Source organism: Pseudopipra pipra, chromosome 1 (genome assembly GCF_036250125.1).
Source record: "Pseudopipra pipra isolate bDixPip1 chromosome 1, bDixPip1.hap1, whole genome shotgun sequence".
In the NCBI taxonomy this organism is placed as follows: domain Eukaryota; kingdom Metazoa; phylum Chordata; class Aves; order Passeriformes; family Pipridae; genus Pseudopipra; species Pseudopipra pipra.
This window is the reverse complement of record NC_087549.1, coordinates 48,377,732-48,394,637: the sequence shown is the minus strand read 5'-3', so window position 1 is coordinate 48,394,637 and position 16,906 is coordinate 48,377,732. Positions and strand designations below refer to the sequence as shown.

Below are 16,906 nucleotides of genomic sequence, written 5' to 3'. Positions count from 1 at the left end.
CCTTCTTGACATTTTATTCAATGTACCCCTAAATCATGGAATTCCTAGTGCAGAGTACATCAAAAGTTATAATTTGTAAAATGGTTTTGTACCTTGCTGAAGCGTATGGTTATACACAGTGATAGAAGTAAGAACTCATCAATGGTAATTCTTTGACATTTTTGGAGGGGAGAGAGAAGGAGAAAGTATGAAATTATGTATTCCTAGAAAGGTGTTCTCATTTGAGGACAAGTATCAGTCAAATCTACAAAATCTCCTGTGCAGAGCAGGAGTAGTACCTTTACCACCTCTGCTCAGGATTGTTTTGTTCAGCTGCTCTTTCTCACGGGGCACTGCAAGGAGGTCCTCAGCTCTCATGGCAGTGCAGACTTCTCTCCTGTGGCTGCATATTGCATATCACAACATTATGCCCAGTTACATTAATATATGCTCAACTATATGTATATGTAATATTAAGCTTTTTAGCATGTCCTGGAAAATCTGACCTTCCAGCGGGACTTCTGTGTTTTGATTTTTATCTATCAGTCTTTTATGATCAAAGCACTCTAGAAGAAAGTTTCCTGTGTTACATCTCCAGAATTTCAGGATTGTTCTTTACTTATTGTTAAGGTTACCATTCTGAATTTACAAAATCTGCCTTGCTCTTCAGTGTTGTCAAGGACCTGATTTAAGAAAGTAGTGGTTTTGTATACGTGTTTTTCCAAATACTGCTAGTGATCTGTTAGAACAGTTTTACATAAGTGCTTGAAACACACAGGTTCCCAAACATTGACACTGCAGACCTTATCTCAGCAAGATATTAATCTGATAGCTCATCTTTCATTGCATGAATATGCCCTTCCAGAGATGTAAGACAGGATCACTGCCATTGTTTACGTCCCTTATCTTAGTTATTTAATTGGAAAGATAAATAATATTATGAAAATATTAAAGAATATTGATATAATTATTGAATTCATTGTGCTTGGATACTTTAAAATAAGCTTGTATTTAATTGCTTATCCAAGAGCAAAATACTGGTACTAGAACCTGCAGTTCATAGCTCTGCTGGCTGTAAAACCCATCTCCCACCTTTTAGCGCAGATGGGGTGAAATCTTTTTTTCCTTTAAGGTATTTCTGCTGTTTGATTTTCCTGAGTTCAGGATGTGTGCCATAACCATCATATTATTTTCTGTGGTGACTTGTTCTGTTATTCAGATGGCTTTGTCAGTCACATGGGTGCAGAAAGTAGAACTTAATGTCTTTATTTGTGGGTTAAAAAAATAAGTGCCTCAAAAGTGACAGTTTGTTTGAGGATCCTTCTCAACTGGTGACTATATTAGATCCCTTAATTCTCTTTAGCCCATTGGAAAGAGCAACTGCATTTGCCACTTGCCTTACTACTAGTCATACAAGGAATTCACTTATTTTCAGGGACTTTTTTTTTCCTGCTCAACACAAACTTCTATAACTAAGTTACACCTTCCATGAAAATAGAATTTCAAGAAAAATAATTCTTCCTTTTCGTACAGGTACCTCAAATAGGCAACAAAATAATACAAGAAGCTGTTCTGAACCACTTGCTTGCTGTAGCTTTAAAAGAAGCTGTTTCTAATTTGTGGAATAACATTTTATGCAAGCTGTGGGAAGCAAAATAGTATCACCTTCCTTTTGTTAGTAAATCCTCAATTTATCTGATGCTTAAAGAAAGGCCAAGGTAGTTTCAGAAGCAATTAGGTAAGCAGGTACTTAACACCTGATCAGTTACTGTGAGGTTACAATGGCGAGTGACAGTGACCCGTAATTCGTATGCAATTCTTGGAAGCTAATTCCTTATGCAAATACTCCTTTATTACAGTGCAACAACGGGCTGGTACCCCACATGGAAACCTCTTCTTGTAATGGTGGGGAAAGGGAGGATATATACAAATTTAATTTTTAAGAAGATTTCAACACTTCTGGGTGTTGAGAGATGTGGGGATACATTTTCATTTTCAGAAAGATGGGACTGGATTACTTTATATGAAGTGACGTTAGAGAATGCAAATGTGCTTCTCAGAAGCAAAAACTAGTTAGTGAATTTTTCTTCAAAGAAATGCAGATAATGTCTGTAGAAACCATTATGATTGTGGTTTTTTGGTGACTGCTCTTGGTATTTGCAAATCTTTAATCAGAATATAAGTGCCTGTTATTCATTTGAAACAAAGCTGATATCCTGTGAGAAGATGATTTATTTTTTTTAATGGAGCAACTCAGCTTTGGGCTTTTGCTTTTTACTATTACATGTCAATAAAAAAATCTCATAAAGAGAAGTTGGTTTGGTTTAGTGGCTCATGAGTTTTCTCCTCTTTATGCTTGGATGTCCATAAACAATACACAAGTAAATGCAACATTAAAGTGCCATTCTTTCTTCTTAGGGGTTGGAGGTGTTAGTGCTGTTGACTTTGAAATTTAGCACAATTATAAATGAATATTTATGAAATGTAGATGGATTTTGCATGTTCTAAGTGTTAAAAATGGACAATACAAGTTCTGCTAGTGCTGAGGCACTGTGTCTTGTCTTTCCTAATGTGGAAATGGTTATTTCTAACAGATAATTAACTATCAATGCGAAATCTTGCAAAACAGGAAAGTAAATAATGTTGAGGCCTCAGTGTTGCTTGCTAGTTAGAAAAAGACAGAGAGAGGGGTTAATCCCCCCTTTCTCTCCCCACAGTCAGTTAATTGCTTCCAAATCAGTGTGTTTTGGGTGGAATTTTGTCAATCAGTTTCAAAAAGCAACAGAAACCTAAAAAAATTCTTTTCAGCCCTAAAAGCCAAGGGAAAGAATGATAACAAAGGTTCTTGAAGTGTACCATCTGCGTGTCTTTGAAGGAAAATTCAAGACTTTTACTGCACAGAAGCAGATTTGCATCCTGTTCATATCTACTGATGGAAGTAAGCCCCAGCTGTACCTGGCCAAGCTCTGTAGACCTCCCTGCTCCTCTTGTGGCAGCTGTTGACTAAACAAGAGAAGAGCTCATGGAGGCTCTGAGGGTCTGTCTGTGCTATGCCTCTCACCTCTCACCTATCGGGATCACTTTCCCTCTGCAGAAGGGGAGCCAGAGGAAAGAGTTCAGTGTCAACCGTGTTTCTTGTCATGTTCCCTCAGAAAACAAGCTTTTGGCAGTCACCTGTGAGCTCTGAGCTGGTAGCTGCTTTTTGCTGGTGCTGGCAGAGAGGTAGAGATCCTAAAAGTAATGAGTTTCAGCAAGATTTATGAAGTTCAGGAACTGGTTGTATGACATCAGTGTCCCCAGATATAAGGCCCCTCTGGCAGAAAAGTAATTATAACTCTCACACAGTCTGAACATTACAGAGGCATATGCTGGCCAGCCAATCTACACATGCATACCTCTCTGATCCAGAGATGTCGCCAACAGCAAAGCAGAGGAGGATGCCAAAGGAGATTGTGCAAGGAGGAAGGGGAGCATGGAAGGAGTCTGAGAACACTTTGGGTAAAGTAAAAGATGATGCAGAGGGTAAATCTCAGGTATTGTTTGCAGATTAGGTAGGATGTAGCATTTCTACAGCACAGTCCTCCATATCCTAAATGATGGGAAATATGTAATATGTTCAGATCTACAGCCTCTCAGACAAGAAGCTGCTGTTTCTATGATAGCAGACTGAGATACATCAGTTTGTTTCAATGGCTACTGCTAAGATGTTACTGAGTAAAGCTTGTAAACTTGTTAAGATGTTGTGGTGCCTTTCTTAGGGTTTTTCTGTAGCTTCTCTCCTGAGGACTCAATGCAGAATGGTGATGTGCAGCTGTTCAAGTGTAGCTGAAGTTGTTTTGCTTCTAGGCTGGATAATAACTGAGTCTTTGCTTCCATCTCAGATGTTGTGGAGCACTGCTTAACTTCACTGGAACATCAAAAGAGGGCACAAAAGGGTGTCCTCTTGGGACACCCCAAGAGGCTCTAAGCTTCTTACATGATATATGATATTCAGCCTTCTCAGTGTTGTGTGCTCCTTCTGAAAGCAAGTCTCTATTGACACATAATAACACTGATGACCAAAATCTTGCTTTCTTTGGTGTCCTAGTGTTGCTATTGCTAACAATTCATTCAAAAGCCTCTTACTGGTCACTGTTTGTGCTTCTGGGCATTTCCTGAATGTTTTTAGGTAGAGGCAGAGCTAGAAACTCATTGTGTAAAAGCACAGTTTTCAATCTGTCTTGAAATGTTATTGCACTTGCTGTTTCATAATACTTATCTACAGATTTCCTGTTTGCCCACATTGTCAGCAGTGGGTTTCTATTTTAAATCTAGATGTAGAGGGGTATTTTCTAAGCACGTCAACTACTTAGATTTCACTGAATGCCTAAAAATTTAAGGTCAGTTTTGAAAATTCTGGACATAATACCAAAATGGCATAAACATTTGAATAAGCAATTTTTATTTTGAATGTAAGGGAGTTTTTTCCCCTAGGTTTATCTCTAACAGTTTCTTCTAAATTACATTGAAAAGTCTACATAATATTTAGCCTTGCACCTAGCCTTCTGTTTGGTCAAGGTCAGTGTGCTTTTAAAGAATATACCTTAAAAAGAATTTACACAGAAAAATCAAATGGCATCTAATCAGAAAAGAATAAACTTTACTTTAAATATGCTGGTTTAATACTTTCCCCCTAAAACATTTCTTAGTGATAAGTTGTTGTTATAATCCTTTGATTCATACATGAAAACTTCAGGCGCTTCATTTTAATTCATTGGCTGGAAAAAGGAATGTGTGAGGGGAGAATCCAAGACACCTTTCAGCTCAAATGAGCTGCTGCTGGAACTGAGCTGATTGAAGAATTGACGAAACTATTCAGCCAAGAACTGGTTCAACAGACTCTGGGTGTAGGCACAAGACTGAACCTGTATTGGACCCTGTTTTCAGCAAGCTGCTGCTTGCCAAGAGATTCATGCTAGCTGCTTCTGTACTTTCTGCTTTGCACATGCTCTGTGCCTGGTACAGTTTTGAGATAAAACCAAAGAACATTAACTTTCATAATTTTTGAAGAAGTTTTAAGCTAAGTTTTAGCACATGAGCAGTGCAGACATACGTATTAATAATGGGTGAGGAGGCTCTTGGTTAAGTTGTGATCACATTGTGTTACCAGATGCTTAGGCAGCGTCTTTCTCCAGTGATTTGGCTTTGGGGGGTTTTTTCCCTTAAAATTTCTGTGTTGAGTGAGGACTACATGAATAATATTTTCAGTTAAGTGTAAGTAATATATATATTGATGATAAAAGTCTTAATAGATTTTACAGTAATCTCAAATTTAGTTTGATGTGTTTGCTTTTAACAGTAATATTGATTATTGTGATTATGATTTCCTTAATTTTGAAATACTGATTCATGCAGATATATACATGTGTTGTCTACGTTATGATATTTCTATGGTTGTAGCAGAAGAGAGGTGGTCAGTGGGTAAATGTGTGATGCCTTTGGATATCCTGAAACATGGGGAGGAATCTGCCAGCTGCTGCTGGGAAATGTGTGAGGCCAGACTGTAGCACTGATCTTACAGCTGGAGAAGTGTGAGTTGGAGGAGAACACAACAAAAGAGTCTAGTTGTTCATAAAACTTGGTAGTACTTTCATTGACTTTTGCCTAAGGGAAATTAGAAAGCCTAGTGTGATCATACCCATTCCTGTGGAGGAAGTCACATGACTGTTGCTTTCACTCACACCTCTCCTTTCCCTTCTTGAGAGTAGAAATTACTCAATAAACTTGATAAGATGGAGTTTTACAAAAAAGTGGAATGTGATTTTGATCCTTGTAAGTCCAGTGTTGAAACTAATGGAAGAGTCTTTGAATGTTATTGTAAATTACTTAGTCAAAGAAGTCTAACTTTGCAGTTCATTTTGGTTTGAGCAAAAGATTGGACCAACTGGACACCCAGAAGTCCCGCAATTGCACTAAGTTGTCCCATTCAACCTGCCCAGCTCACTCTGAGTCCTGAGCTCCCAGGAGCCCCACTGGGGTGCTGAACAGTGCTCTGGGCTGCCTTGCTATGTTTTTTGTGCGACCCAGCCTGCTACCTGTTCATTGCAGGATGTAGAACAGCAGATACTTGCTCAGGTCCCCAGTCTTGCCCGTGTCTGCTGCTGGCTTTAGCTCTACATTGACTAGAAGCACAAGGACCAACCTCACGTCCCTATTTCATGTTCATGTGTGTATTTGGGTGGGGAAAAACCTAACTGGAGACTTGGAAGTCATGCAGTCCACTGAGACTTCAGGAGACTTAGTTGAAGACTTAGAAAAAGACATGGTGTACATCTCTAAAACCGGTGAATTCATCTTTTATTTGCTGGAATTTCATAAATTTTTATCATTCCTTTGTATTACTTACTGGTGTTTATTTATTGATGCCAACCTGTTACAAGCAAGAAAGACAGCATTGTTTCTCTTGAAAAGGCTGTAAACTAGTGTTTGGACACTTAAATATCTTCTGTGCTTGTATATGTTCAGGATCTCTTTAAAATAATTTTATCTATTGTCTCTGAAACCCTGAGCTAGTAGCTCTGATGAGATGTTATCTGAATTTCCTCTATTTCCCTTGAAAAGGGTATATTAAAATTCCCAGTTACAGCATCCATTTGTGAAGTCCCATTTGCTTTTTTAACTGATAAAAAGAAGAAAATGAAATCTTTTGAAGAGTTATCATTTGTTTTGCTTTGTTTTATAGGTTTTTGTCAAGCGGGCAAGGATTTACGGTTAGTATCTCTATGCATGGAGCAAATCGATATCCCAGCAGGCTTCCTGTTAGTAGGAGCCAAATCTCCCAACCTTCCTGAGCACATTCTAGTCTGCGCTGTTGACAAGCGGTTTTTGCCAGATGATCATGGAAAAAATGCACTTTTAGGTAAGAGATTTTTTTTTCTTTGTGCCGTAATAATTCAGAGAAAAAAGTCAGTTCAAAATTATCCAAAGTAATTTCAGCTAATAACCTTCTATTAGAAATAGTTGAGGAGAGGAGTGATATCATTAAATTAAATCTGTAGACGAACCCGCCTTAAAAGCCCATTTTAAAACAAGTCCCTAATTCCACAATTAACCACAATTGATATCTCAATGATTTCTGTGTGGGCAGAAGTCAATTGCAACCCTGGCATTCTAAATGTGAACTATCCATATACTCTATCTCTACTGAAGCTTACAACTTTTTCCTTTTAGAAGAAATATGCTCATGCAAGTATTGAAGATGAACTATCAATTTTTTTTGTGGATTAAGGGACGAATTCTGCCCTTGGCTCCACTGGGAGCATTGTTCTTAGTAGGACCTTTGAGAGTAATTTGCTTCTCAGCATCCAATACATAAGGAAAAAAACCCCACCAATTATGTCGTGATCGGTTACATTTATGAGCTTTAAAATTTTAATACAAGAATGCTTCTTGGTGATTGAAGACAGGCATATGTGCACCTAGATTTCTTGCTGGGTCACAGCTGGTACACATCTGAACAGGCTAGTAAAAGTGATTTAATGTATTTTGGCTACTTTAACCTGTTTTGAATTTACTCTCTCATTTCCCCCTCCGGTCTTTGTGCTACCTAGAATATATTCAGATAAGACCTTTTAACAGGAAAGGAATTACAGCAAAAGATAAATACTCTGATTTAACTACACTGCTCAAATTCTGGTCCAGGGCAGCAATTCTTTGCGTAACTATAGAAAACACCTTGGGTTTGTTACTTTAATGTTATTTCTCCCTTAAATCCATTTACTATGCTACTACACACTGTAACCTTTGGACTTACGGCAGAAATCCCACGGGCCTGAGTTAGATAGAAGCTGTGGTGTGATGTCCCCTCACTGGGTACGGCTGGGGATGTTGAATCACAGAATCATAGAATCAGCTGGTTTGGAAGGGACCTCTGAGATCATCAAGTCCAACCCTTGATCCACTACCACTGTGGTTGCTAGACCATGGCACTAAGTGCCACATCCAGTCTTAAAAACCTCCAGGGATGGAGAATCCACCATTTCCCTGGGCAGCCCATTCCAATGTCTGTTTACCCTCTCTGTAAAGAATTTCTTCCTAATATCTAACCCAAAACTCCCCTGGCACAGCTTAAGACCATGCCCTCTTGTCTTACTGATAGCTGTCTGGGAGAAGAGACCAACCCCCACCTGGCTACAACCTCCTGTCAGGGAGTTGTAGAGAGTGAGGAGGTCTCCCTTGAGCCTCCTCTTTTCCAGGCTGAACAACCCCAGCTCCCTCAGTCTCTCCTCATAGGTCTTGTGCTCAAGTCCTTTCACCAGCCTTACTGCTCTTCTCTGGACCTGTTCCAGCACTTCAATATCCTTCCTGAACTGAGGGGCCCAGAATTGGACACAGTATTCCAGGTGTGGCCTCACCAGCACTGAGTACAGAGGGAGAATCACTTCCCTGGACCTGTTGGCCACACTGTTCGTGATACAGGTCAGGATGCCGTTGGCCTTCTTGGCCACCTGGGCACACTGCTGGCTCATGTCCAGCTTCCTGTCAATCCAAACTCCCTGGTCCTTCTCTGCCTGGCTGCTCTCCAGCCGCTCTGTGCAGCCTGTAATGCTGCAGGAGGTTGCTGTGGCCAAAGTGCAGGATCCGGCACTTGGCCTTGTTGAACCTCATCCCCTTGGAATCAGCCCAACTCTCCAGCCTGTCCAGGTCCCTCTGCAAAGCCCTCCTGCCTTCCAGCTGATTGACACTCCCCCAACTTGGTGTCATCTGCAAATTTGCTGATGGTGGACTCAATCCCCTCATCCAGATCATCAATAAAGGTATTAAACAGGACTGGGCCCAACACTGATCCCTGGGGGACACCACTAGTGACCGGCTGCCAACTGGACGCAGCACCGTTCCCCACCACTCTCTGGGCCCAGCCCCCCAGCCAGTTCCTAACCCAGCACAGAGTGCCCCTGTCCAAGCTGTGGGCTGCCAGCTTTTCCAGGAGTATGCTGTGGGAGACGGTGTCAAAGGCTTTGCTGAAGTCCAGACAGACCACATCCACAGCCTTCCCCTCAAGCATCAGGCGGGTCACCTGGTCATAAAAGGAGATCAGGTTGGTCAGACAGGACCTGCCTTTCCTAAATCTGTGCTGACTGGGTCTGATCCCTTTTCCATCCTAGAAGTGCTGTGTGATTGCACTTAGGATGATCTGCTCCATAAGGGTACTCCATAAGGGATCATGGGGTACTCTGGTGTATACTTCCAGGATTCAGAAGAGCTTCTTTCACGAGTAGGGGAAGTGTCGGGAGTTGATCAATAAGAACTACCTGATAGTCTGGTAGATGGTGTTTAGTCTGGTTAAATGCGGTACTACTTTCTTTGTTGCTACCTTCCCCATGCCCCAGCTTTTTATCCACCTACCATCTCTGGTATAATTTGATAATGAGCCTAGTGACTTACACCTCTGGCATTGCTGATGTTATGTATTTAAATGCCTCTAGGCATTTGTAGCTGGTACCTGTGAACAAAGAACTGACTCAGTAGCTCTGTGAGACCCTGATAATTATTTCTAACAAGTATGGAGATGCAGTAGTAGCTCCTGTGGGTTGCAAGGGAGAAGGGAAAGAATGATTCAGTCCAAGGAGAAACTGGATGAAGAAATCTGCTTCTTGGCACCCTCATCCAAGATGATAATGAAGCCTAGTAAGGCAAAAACCAATTGCCTAATTAATGAGAGTTTTATGGAAAATGCATTTTGTCAAAAACACTGAATATCTTTTTCATAAAACAATGCATGTGTCTAACAGGTGAGTGTAGGAACCAGTGTTCTCCAAGGTGCTTGGCCCTATGGAAATAATGATAGTAGTGAGGATAAAAAAATGATTCTGTTACAGATCTTGAACTGATTCGTAAATGGAAAAGAACCCCAAACAAACAAAACTAAAGCATTTTCATGAGGGAATCTAATCTGCTAGCACTATTATAAATCATTATTGATGTTTCAGGGAGAATATTTCTTCATTAAGGGTTGAAAGAAATTCAGAGATGAGTAGAATGGCAAGTAAGCCACAGGAGTTTAATTGTTAAACATTAGATAATAGAGGGCTGATTCAAACAAGGTTTTAAGGCAGACCCATTTCAGAATATGCTCTGTGCTTTTGAAATTTTAGACTGGTGCCCTCTATATGCAACATTCCCATTAACATAGCTGTGAATGGCACTGGAAAACAACGATGCTTATAATGCTTAGTCTGGATTTTATCCTCCAGACCATAACTCAAAATTGCACCCCTTTCTGTGAAACCGTCTTGGAAATACAGCAGAAAAGCCATTTTCTGCCTTTGTTGCTAAATTTGTTACTTTCATGGGAGGTCGTATGCTTTTAAAACTGTTCTGAAGCACTCCTAACTTTAGCCATGAAAATCTTGACATCAAATGATTGCTTTTAAGACTTTTATAAAATGTAAGGTCCAACTTACTTGGAAAATGCTTTGTGTAAGGAGTCTCAAAGAAAAATTATTAGAGGTTGATTTCAGTCACATGAAGTTGCTGCTATGGATTAGCCACTGTTTTGAGACACATGCATGCAGTTTGGAACCCATTGTTTTTTAATGTAGAAAAAATGTCTATTTTTTTATCCTCGTGAAAATTTCCTAGCCTGGCATCATAGCTCTCCCCCTGCCAAGTAATTATTCTTCTTTCCACTGTGTGGAGTGGAAAATTTGTGGTAGGATTCTGTCATGAGTTAGTATGCCCCAGAAAGATGGAGGAGTTTCAGAAAAACTAAGACTAAAATCTGGCTCTCTTTGGCCTCTTCCTGACACACATGTGCTGTGCAGGGTGTCTACAGCAGCTGTCTGACTGAAGGCCTCCAGTCACTTTGAACTAGATGTGCAGGTAGGTTAAATGGCCTTATTCCTAGCAGACAGTACAAGACATTTAATCTGTATGTAATCTTCTGCTTCACTCTTCCAGGATTTTCCGGGAATTGTATAGGCTGTGGAGAAAGAGGATTTCGGTACTTCACGGAATTTTCCAACCATATCAACCTAAAATTGACTACTCAGCCAAAGAAGCAGAAGCACTTAAAGTACTACCTAGTAAGAAGCTCCCAAGGCGTACTGTCAAAGGGACCCCTTATTTGCTGGAAAGGTAATAAAGGCACCCATTCAGTTAGGTTTTTTTTTTTTATCTTATTGGTGTGATGTTGAATGAAAAATTGAAAGTTGCTGTTGAAAATGTATGCATTCAAAACTAACTGCTGAAGGAAAAATTCTCCCTGTTTTCACTGAAGTCTGGATTTTGCCAAAGAGGTTTATTTAAGTCTTAATAGTAGCCATGCAATTGTAAAAGTTCTTCTTACATCTCCTATACTTTCAATGGGAGCCCTACATTTGCCTGTCTTAGGCTATGTAGTCATCTATGTAGAATAAATAAGGTTATTCAATCAGATGATTCTTTTATGTGCCTGAAGCAAGGTGACTCACAGCCAGAGCTGCAACATTCGTTTTCCACTGATATTCATCTTAGCAGGTGCAATTCAATCTGTCTAATGCCTGAGGATAAGTAGCATGCCATAAGATTAAGAAAGTTCAGGTCACTGATCTCAGGGAAAGAAAAGACTTGCATGCTCCTTCCATTTACAGTGTTTTACACTTGGGTTTACCCTCTACCAGAGCAGCCTGTGCAATATTGTCACGTGCTAAAGAGATTACATTTGTGACCCCAAGGCAAGGTAGCCATGGGGTCTCTTATTGGAGGATGTAGGTATTTGGAACTAGAGCCATGAAAAGACTCAAGGAGAGAATGGTTTACCTACTTGATGTCTGCTAAGCTAGTTTGTATGCAGACTCCTGACTTTCTCAGCTGTGGTCTCACTCAGTAAAAGAGTTTGATCTGTTCCCTGTTGTTCCAAAAAGGTTGATGTGAGGAGAGGAGAAGCTCCACAGGAGGACTGACAGATATCTGAAGAGTCACATCCTCATGTGAATAGCAGCATGACACCAGAAAGAGATGGTTATCACCAAGCTGTATGAGTGATTATAGTTTGGATCAGTTAGTGGTTCAAAGCAAGCCTGCCTTCAGCTTCTTTTCTCTGTTACAAGTATAATTTACTATTGCTTTAGAGTGGATGTGGTTTTTCAACCGCATTTTTCACAAAAATGACATAAATATTTAATTTGGTAGTGAAGTTCCAAATACAGAAAAATAAAACCTTATTTTACTTTTGCAGTTGGATTTCATATGTGTCCTGGTAAGTGCAGTCAGGAGTAATGCATATGTGGGAGAAGCAGATACTGTTTTCACTTTTGGTCATATGCTAATCCCAACTGTTCTGGGGTCCCATGAAAGTTTGGAAAATCAACCAAGAATCAGCCTCATGGGCATTATTTTGATAGGTTCTATCCACATATTGCTATCACCCATCTGGTAACCTCTCACCTGTTACTGCCATTATAGGTCTAATTAGAAGAAGAGAAATGCTTTTAAACACCCCCTTCTCTTCAAACAAAACCTGATTAGGTCTCAGCTTTAAAAATGGATTAATGTGTGATTTTCAAGGTGACTTTCTCCTCCTCCAATTCAGTTTTCATACAGACAGACACTCACAGCACTGAGATCTCCCTGAAGGTTTGTGGAGACCTACTAGGAATCTGGGTTTCAGCCCAATTTCTCCTTTTAAAGGGCAACATATGACAGTTTGTATACAGGTTGTGCCACAGAAGTCGCTGAGTGTTTCCTGGGACATCTCCAATACCTTTCAAATCTCTTGGAAGCTGTGAAATATGGGCTCTTGCCATTTTGAAGCATCTGGTCTGTATTTGTTTGGCCCTCTGAGTGGCCCCCAGGGAAGTTTTCTTAATTAGAAGACAAAGTTGACTAAACTGCAAGATCCCTATTTTCATTGAATGCTGCCATTTGCCGCTGTTTGTTGTACGTGCTGTGTGTACGCTTCTAACATTTTGTCACCTTTTGCCACCGCGTTGCTGAACTTTGCTAGAACTGGAAGGCAGGCCTTGTTAATATGTACTGTAGCTGCTTCATTTGCAGAATGTAGAAGCAGGCAATCATCTGCTGCTAGCCTCTCTGCTAAACCAAATTCTTCGGTGTCACCGTCCACGACCCCAGAGGGTGGATCAGCTAATGGATACAAATCAGGGTTCACTCAGACAGGTAGGAGCTGAAAGTGCTGTAAAGATAACCATTGGGGGTGGTAAGTTACCTCAGATATTGGTGGTTCAGGGATGCTGTAAACAACTAGGTATTTACCTCAAGCCATGTGTAGATTACAGTGGGGGCGATGCCTTTCAAAATTTGCTTTGGGAAAGATTAAGACCAGGTGAGGCTGAAGGTTAGCTTAGTCTTCATAACAACTGTTGGTTTAAAAGTATCAGATGATATTTTGATTAATTTATTTGATTCTGTGCCTCCCTGTGTTTCTTTCATTAATTTTTTTGTGGCTCTTAAAAAAACTTGAATTACACGTTTATAAGGAGGTGTTTACTTAGTATGTAGACTAGGCTATTTATCTTGAGAAGGAAAATAATCTCCTTTTGGGGCTAGGGGAGCAGATTTTAGTTTATTTACTTGCTTATTTCTTTATAAAATTTTATTACACACGAAAGTGTACTTACAACAGCAATTTCCCTGTACGCATACAGTGGTTTTGTGTTATATGAGCTATTGTGTCTCACAACTATTCTGGAAAGCTCTTCATCATATACTTAAACAAGGAGAAACTATAAAATCAAATAGGTATTGACAAAGAAGTAGCATCTTAATTTTGTGTATATATTTATTTATTGTGAATAGCCAAGGTGCTTTTCTTTGAGCTTTTTTTTTCCTCATTGCTTTATTGCAGCTTCATCTATGCTCTTGTATGTTTTTGTGTCTGTCTGTACTATTTCTTGAAAAATTAAAAACAGGAAAAAACTTCCTGTTAATTGATATGTATGTTCCAGAACATTTATTTCTCTAGAGGAGTATGAAATGCAGATATAAAATAATATAGTTAAAATACTTTTTCCACTTAGAAAGTATGTTAAAAAGAATAACAAACAAAAGCTGAACATTCTTATGAAATTTTAATCACTGATTAATATGTTCAGAGGCCCTTTCCCCAGGTGTCTCTGTTTAGGAAGCTATATGCTTTAGACTTTGATTAAAATTAAATGAGAGTGTTGTTTAAACACATCTGCATTTCATTGCATGATGCCTTGGCTTCCAGATCCTGGCATGAGAACCTATTTATTTGAAACTACAAGTAATCTAATATTTGCACAACTTTGTCATCTATTGTACCTGCCAAGTTAATAGATACACCTTTTATATACTGCTTTCTCCTTATCACTCCCTGTGATTTTCAGTCTGCTTGGTGTTTCTGTGTGTCACTGTTTGTACTCTTAGGTCATGCTTGTCACAATCTTTTCATCTCCTTCTACTGTTATCTTCTAGTGAAGATAATGCTACATTACATAAACATGAATCCCCTGTGTCTGGAAGAAGGGGGAAGAGCACCTTTTTTTCCGTGGCATGAATTCTGACATGTGTCACCTATGATGGAGGAGGTCTGACTTTTTCACTGCTAGGCTCTGCATAGCTCTTTGTACTTGAGTTTGCTTCTTGGTTGTTTTAAAACAGCACTTTTTATTAGCAGGTTGTTTTCTGAAATTGTTTTCAGTTCATTGTCGACTCATACCCCTTTCTTCCTTAAAAATTGTGTAAATATTTCTGGTCTCTGCCCTTGTAAACGAACAGTTCTAGAAGATACCTGTAGGTAGACAGTTATGGGCACACAGTAACAAAAATTCAGTTTTAGGCAGACACGTGAGAGGGAAAACTTCAATTCAGGTGTTAAAGGGTGTCAAGCAACTAGAAACAAGGTTTTATAACAGAAAGATGAAGAATTTTAATAACTGGTAGGACTACAAGTCCTGTCTCGGTACCGGTGTGGTGTTTAAACATATACCAGCCACATCTGCACTCATAGATAAAATTTCAAGAAAACATATTAGAACCAGAGATAGGAAAAAACCCCATGACTTTAACACTACATATTTGCTACCTCATATTTAATGACAGACCAGTGTTTTCCTCCAAAGCTCCTGACCTGGTGGTCTATTTTGTTAGCCACTCAGCGTATTTCCTGTGAACATGGACAAGATTTTCTGATGGTGGAGCAGCAGCAGAGGCTTCTGTGTTTGTTCCTCATCTCAGTTATTCTGCCTGGCAAAGCAGACCTTCCTCTCCACCCTCCTTCCCCAGATGGTGTATGGCCTGAGGCTGAATGTATTTGGCAGATCAAGTTGGCCTTTGTCTTCTGTTTTCTTTAGCTGGCTGTTTTACTAGGACTTTTGTAGGTGAACTTAACCTATGTTGCCTACTTGTTGCAAACTACTTTCTGGACAGATGCTGAGTTAATATTCTTTAGCTCCAGTTATAAAAATTTGGATTTGTCAGTGTATCAGCATCTGAATGTCAAAATTTTCTTGAAGTAAATTGTGAATATGAAATGCTTAATGTTAAAGTAGTGGCCTGCATGCTGAGAGGTTTGGAATCAGTTCTGATTTATGGGTTTATACTGGACAAGTATTAAAATTTGTTTGTTCTTCAGTTTATCCTTCTATAAAATAAGGTTTATAATTTTTAGCCTTGGTAAAGTGCTCTATGGAGTTGTCATTTGTTAATTCATGCAAAGTGTTTGGGCTCAGATACCCTTCATTTTTAGCCAGATTTATAAATGGGCATACACTTTTCATAGCTTTATAGACAGTAGTGCTTTAAGGAGGCTGTGGTTTTGGATCTGTTTTTTTCTGCCCCATGTCAAGCTCAGCTATGTCTGACAGATGCAGTAGCTTGTTCTTGAAAATATGAGGTAATGGAGATTCCATAACCTCTTTAGGGGAACTTATTCCAGTGCTTTTTCTCTGTGCTTGCTGGTGGCAAGTTACATAAGCTCTTTGTCTTAGCTTTCTCATGTGAAACATGGGATAAATGTGTTTACTTGCCTATCCCACAAGGTTATTTTGAGGAGCAAAATGAATGAAAAATATTGTGGAAGAGATCAGTCATGGGTTCAGTAGATTATAAGATTCTATATAAACACCCAGTTAAATGTTTGTTACAACTCCTAAAAGATAGCAATGCATAGTAATTTCTTAGGAGTGTAAAAAAGTTGTTTCCATTACACGCAGAGACGAGTTTAGATAAATGCATATGACTGCTCATGTGTATATAATAAATGTTATATATATGTGTGTATATAGTTTTTCATAATTAATCGAACAACTTCTATTCTCAGATTCTTCAGTATTCAGTCCAGCAAAATCATCTTCTGCTGTTAACTTAAGTGGAACACAAGACCAATCCCGAAACAAGAACGTTGTGAAGCCTCTAGCTCTGTCAGTTCAGCTTGTAGGAAAGACATTTACTGCAGGTATGGCTTTGCTTTCCACAGAAGAAGACAAGGGAATTATCAGCTTAACAGTCAAGAAAGGAGAGTGTCATCTTTTTGGTGGAAAAGAGAAAGGAAAACATTCACTAGCATTCCCCAGAACTCTCATATCTTGCAGTCTTTGGCACAGACATTTTTGCAGTTATTACTGTCCCCAAACTTGAGCCACACCTAGGCTTTCAGATTTGGCATTCTGGTAAGGGTGCATGTGATATCCCTCTTTGCGCTTCCTAAGACATGTAAGAGAGCATAAATTTTACCTCTTGATATCACACTGATTCTTGCCTTAGTAATTGAGAGCTGTGTGTAGTTCTGCATTTCTAACAGCTGTAGTTCTTCAACATACATTCAGTGGAATTTAATCTCATTTAGAAGAGTTTTAATATCTCTGCTGTTTTAATTACTTATTTCTGTATTTTGTGTTTAATGAATTAGAACATTCAATTGTGGCAACTAAATCCCTCGCTGACACTGTTGTGATATTCTGATTGTTTTTTACTTTCACTGGTT

At 39.4% G+C, this 16,906-nt stretch overlaps 1 protein-coding gene across 9 annotated transcripts in view; it reads left to right on the top strand.

Annotated features, from left to right (window-relative positions):
* Window positions 1-16,906, top strand: part of GREB1L (GREB1 like retinoic acid receptor coactivator) — a 138,212-nt gene that overhangs the window by 75,500 nt on the left and 45,806 nt on the right. For 4 of the 9 annotated variants that reach the window (XM_064655394.1, XM_064655382.1, XM_064655402.1 and 1 more), the window contains exons 5-8: window positions 6,701-6,877; window positions 10,918-11,094; window positions 12,994-13,116; window positions 16,244-16,378. In XM_064655394.1, coding sequence (XP_064511464.1) covers window positions 6,701-6,877; window positions 10,918-11,094; window positions 12,994-13,116; window positions 16,244-16,378 — 612 coding nt within the window. Of the gene's footprint in view, window positions 1-6,700; window positions 6,878-10,917; window positions 11,095-12,978; window positions 13,117-16,243; window positions 16,379-16,906 lie in introns of all 9 variants that reach the window. The other 5 variants (XM_064655372.1, XM_064655351.1, XM_064655361.1 and 2 more) reach the window with 2 other exon arrangements.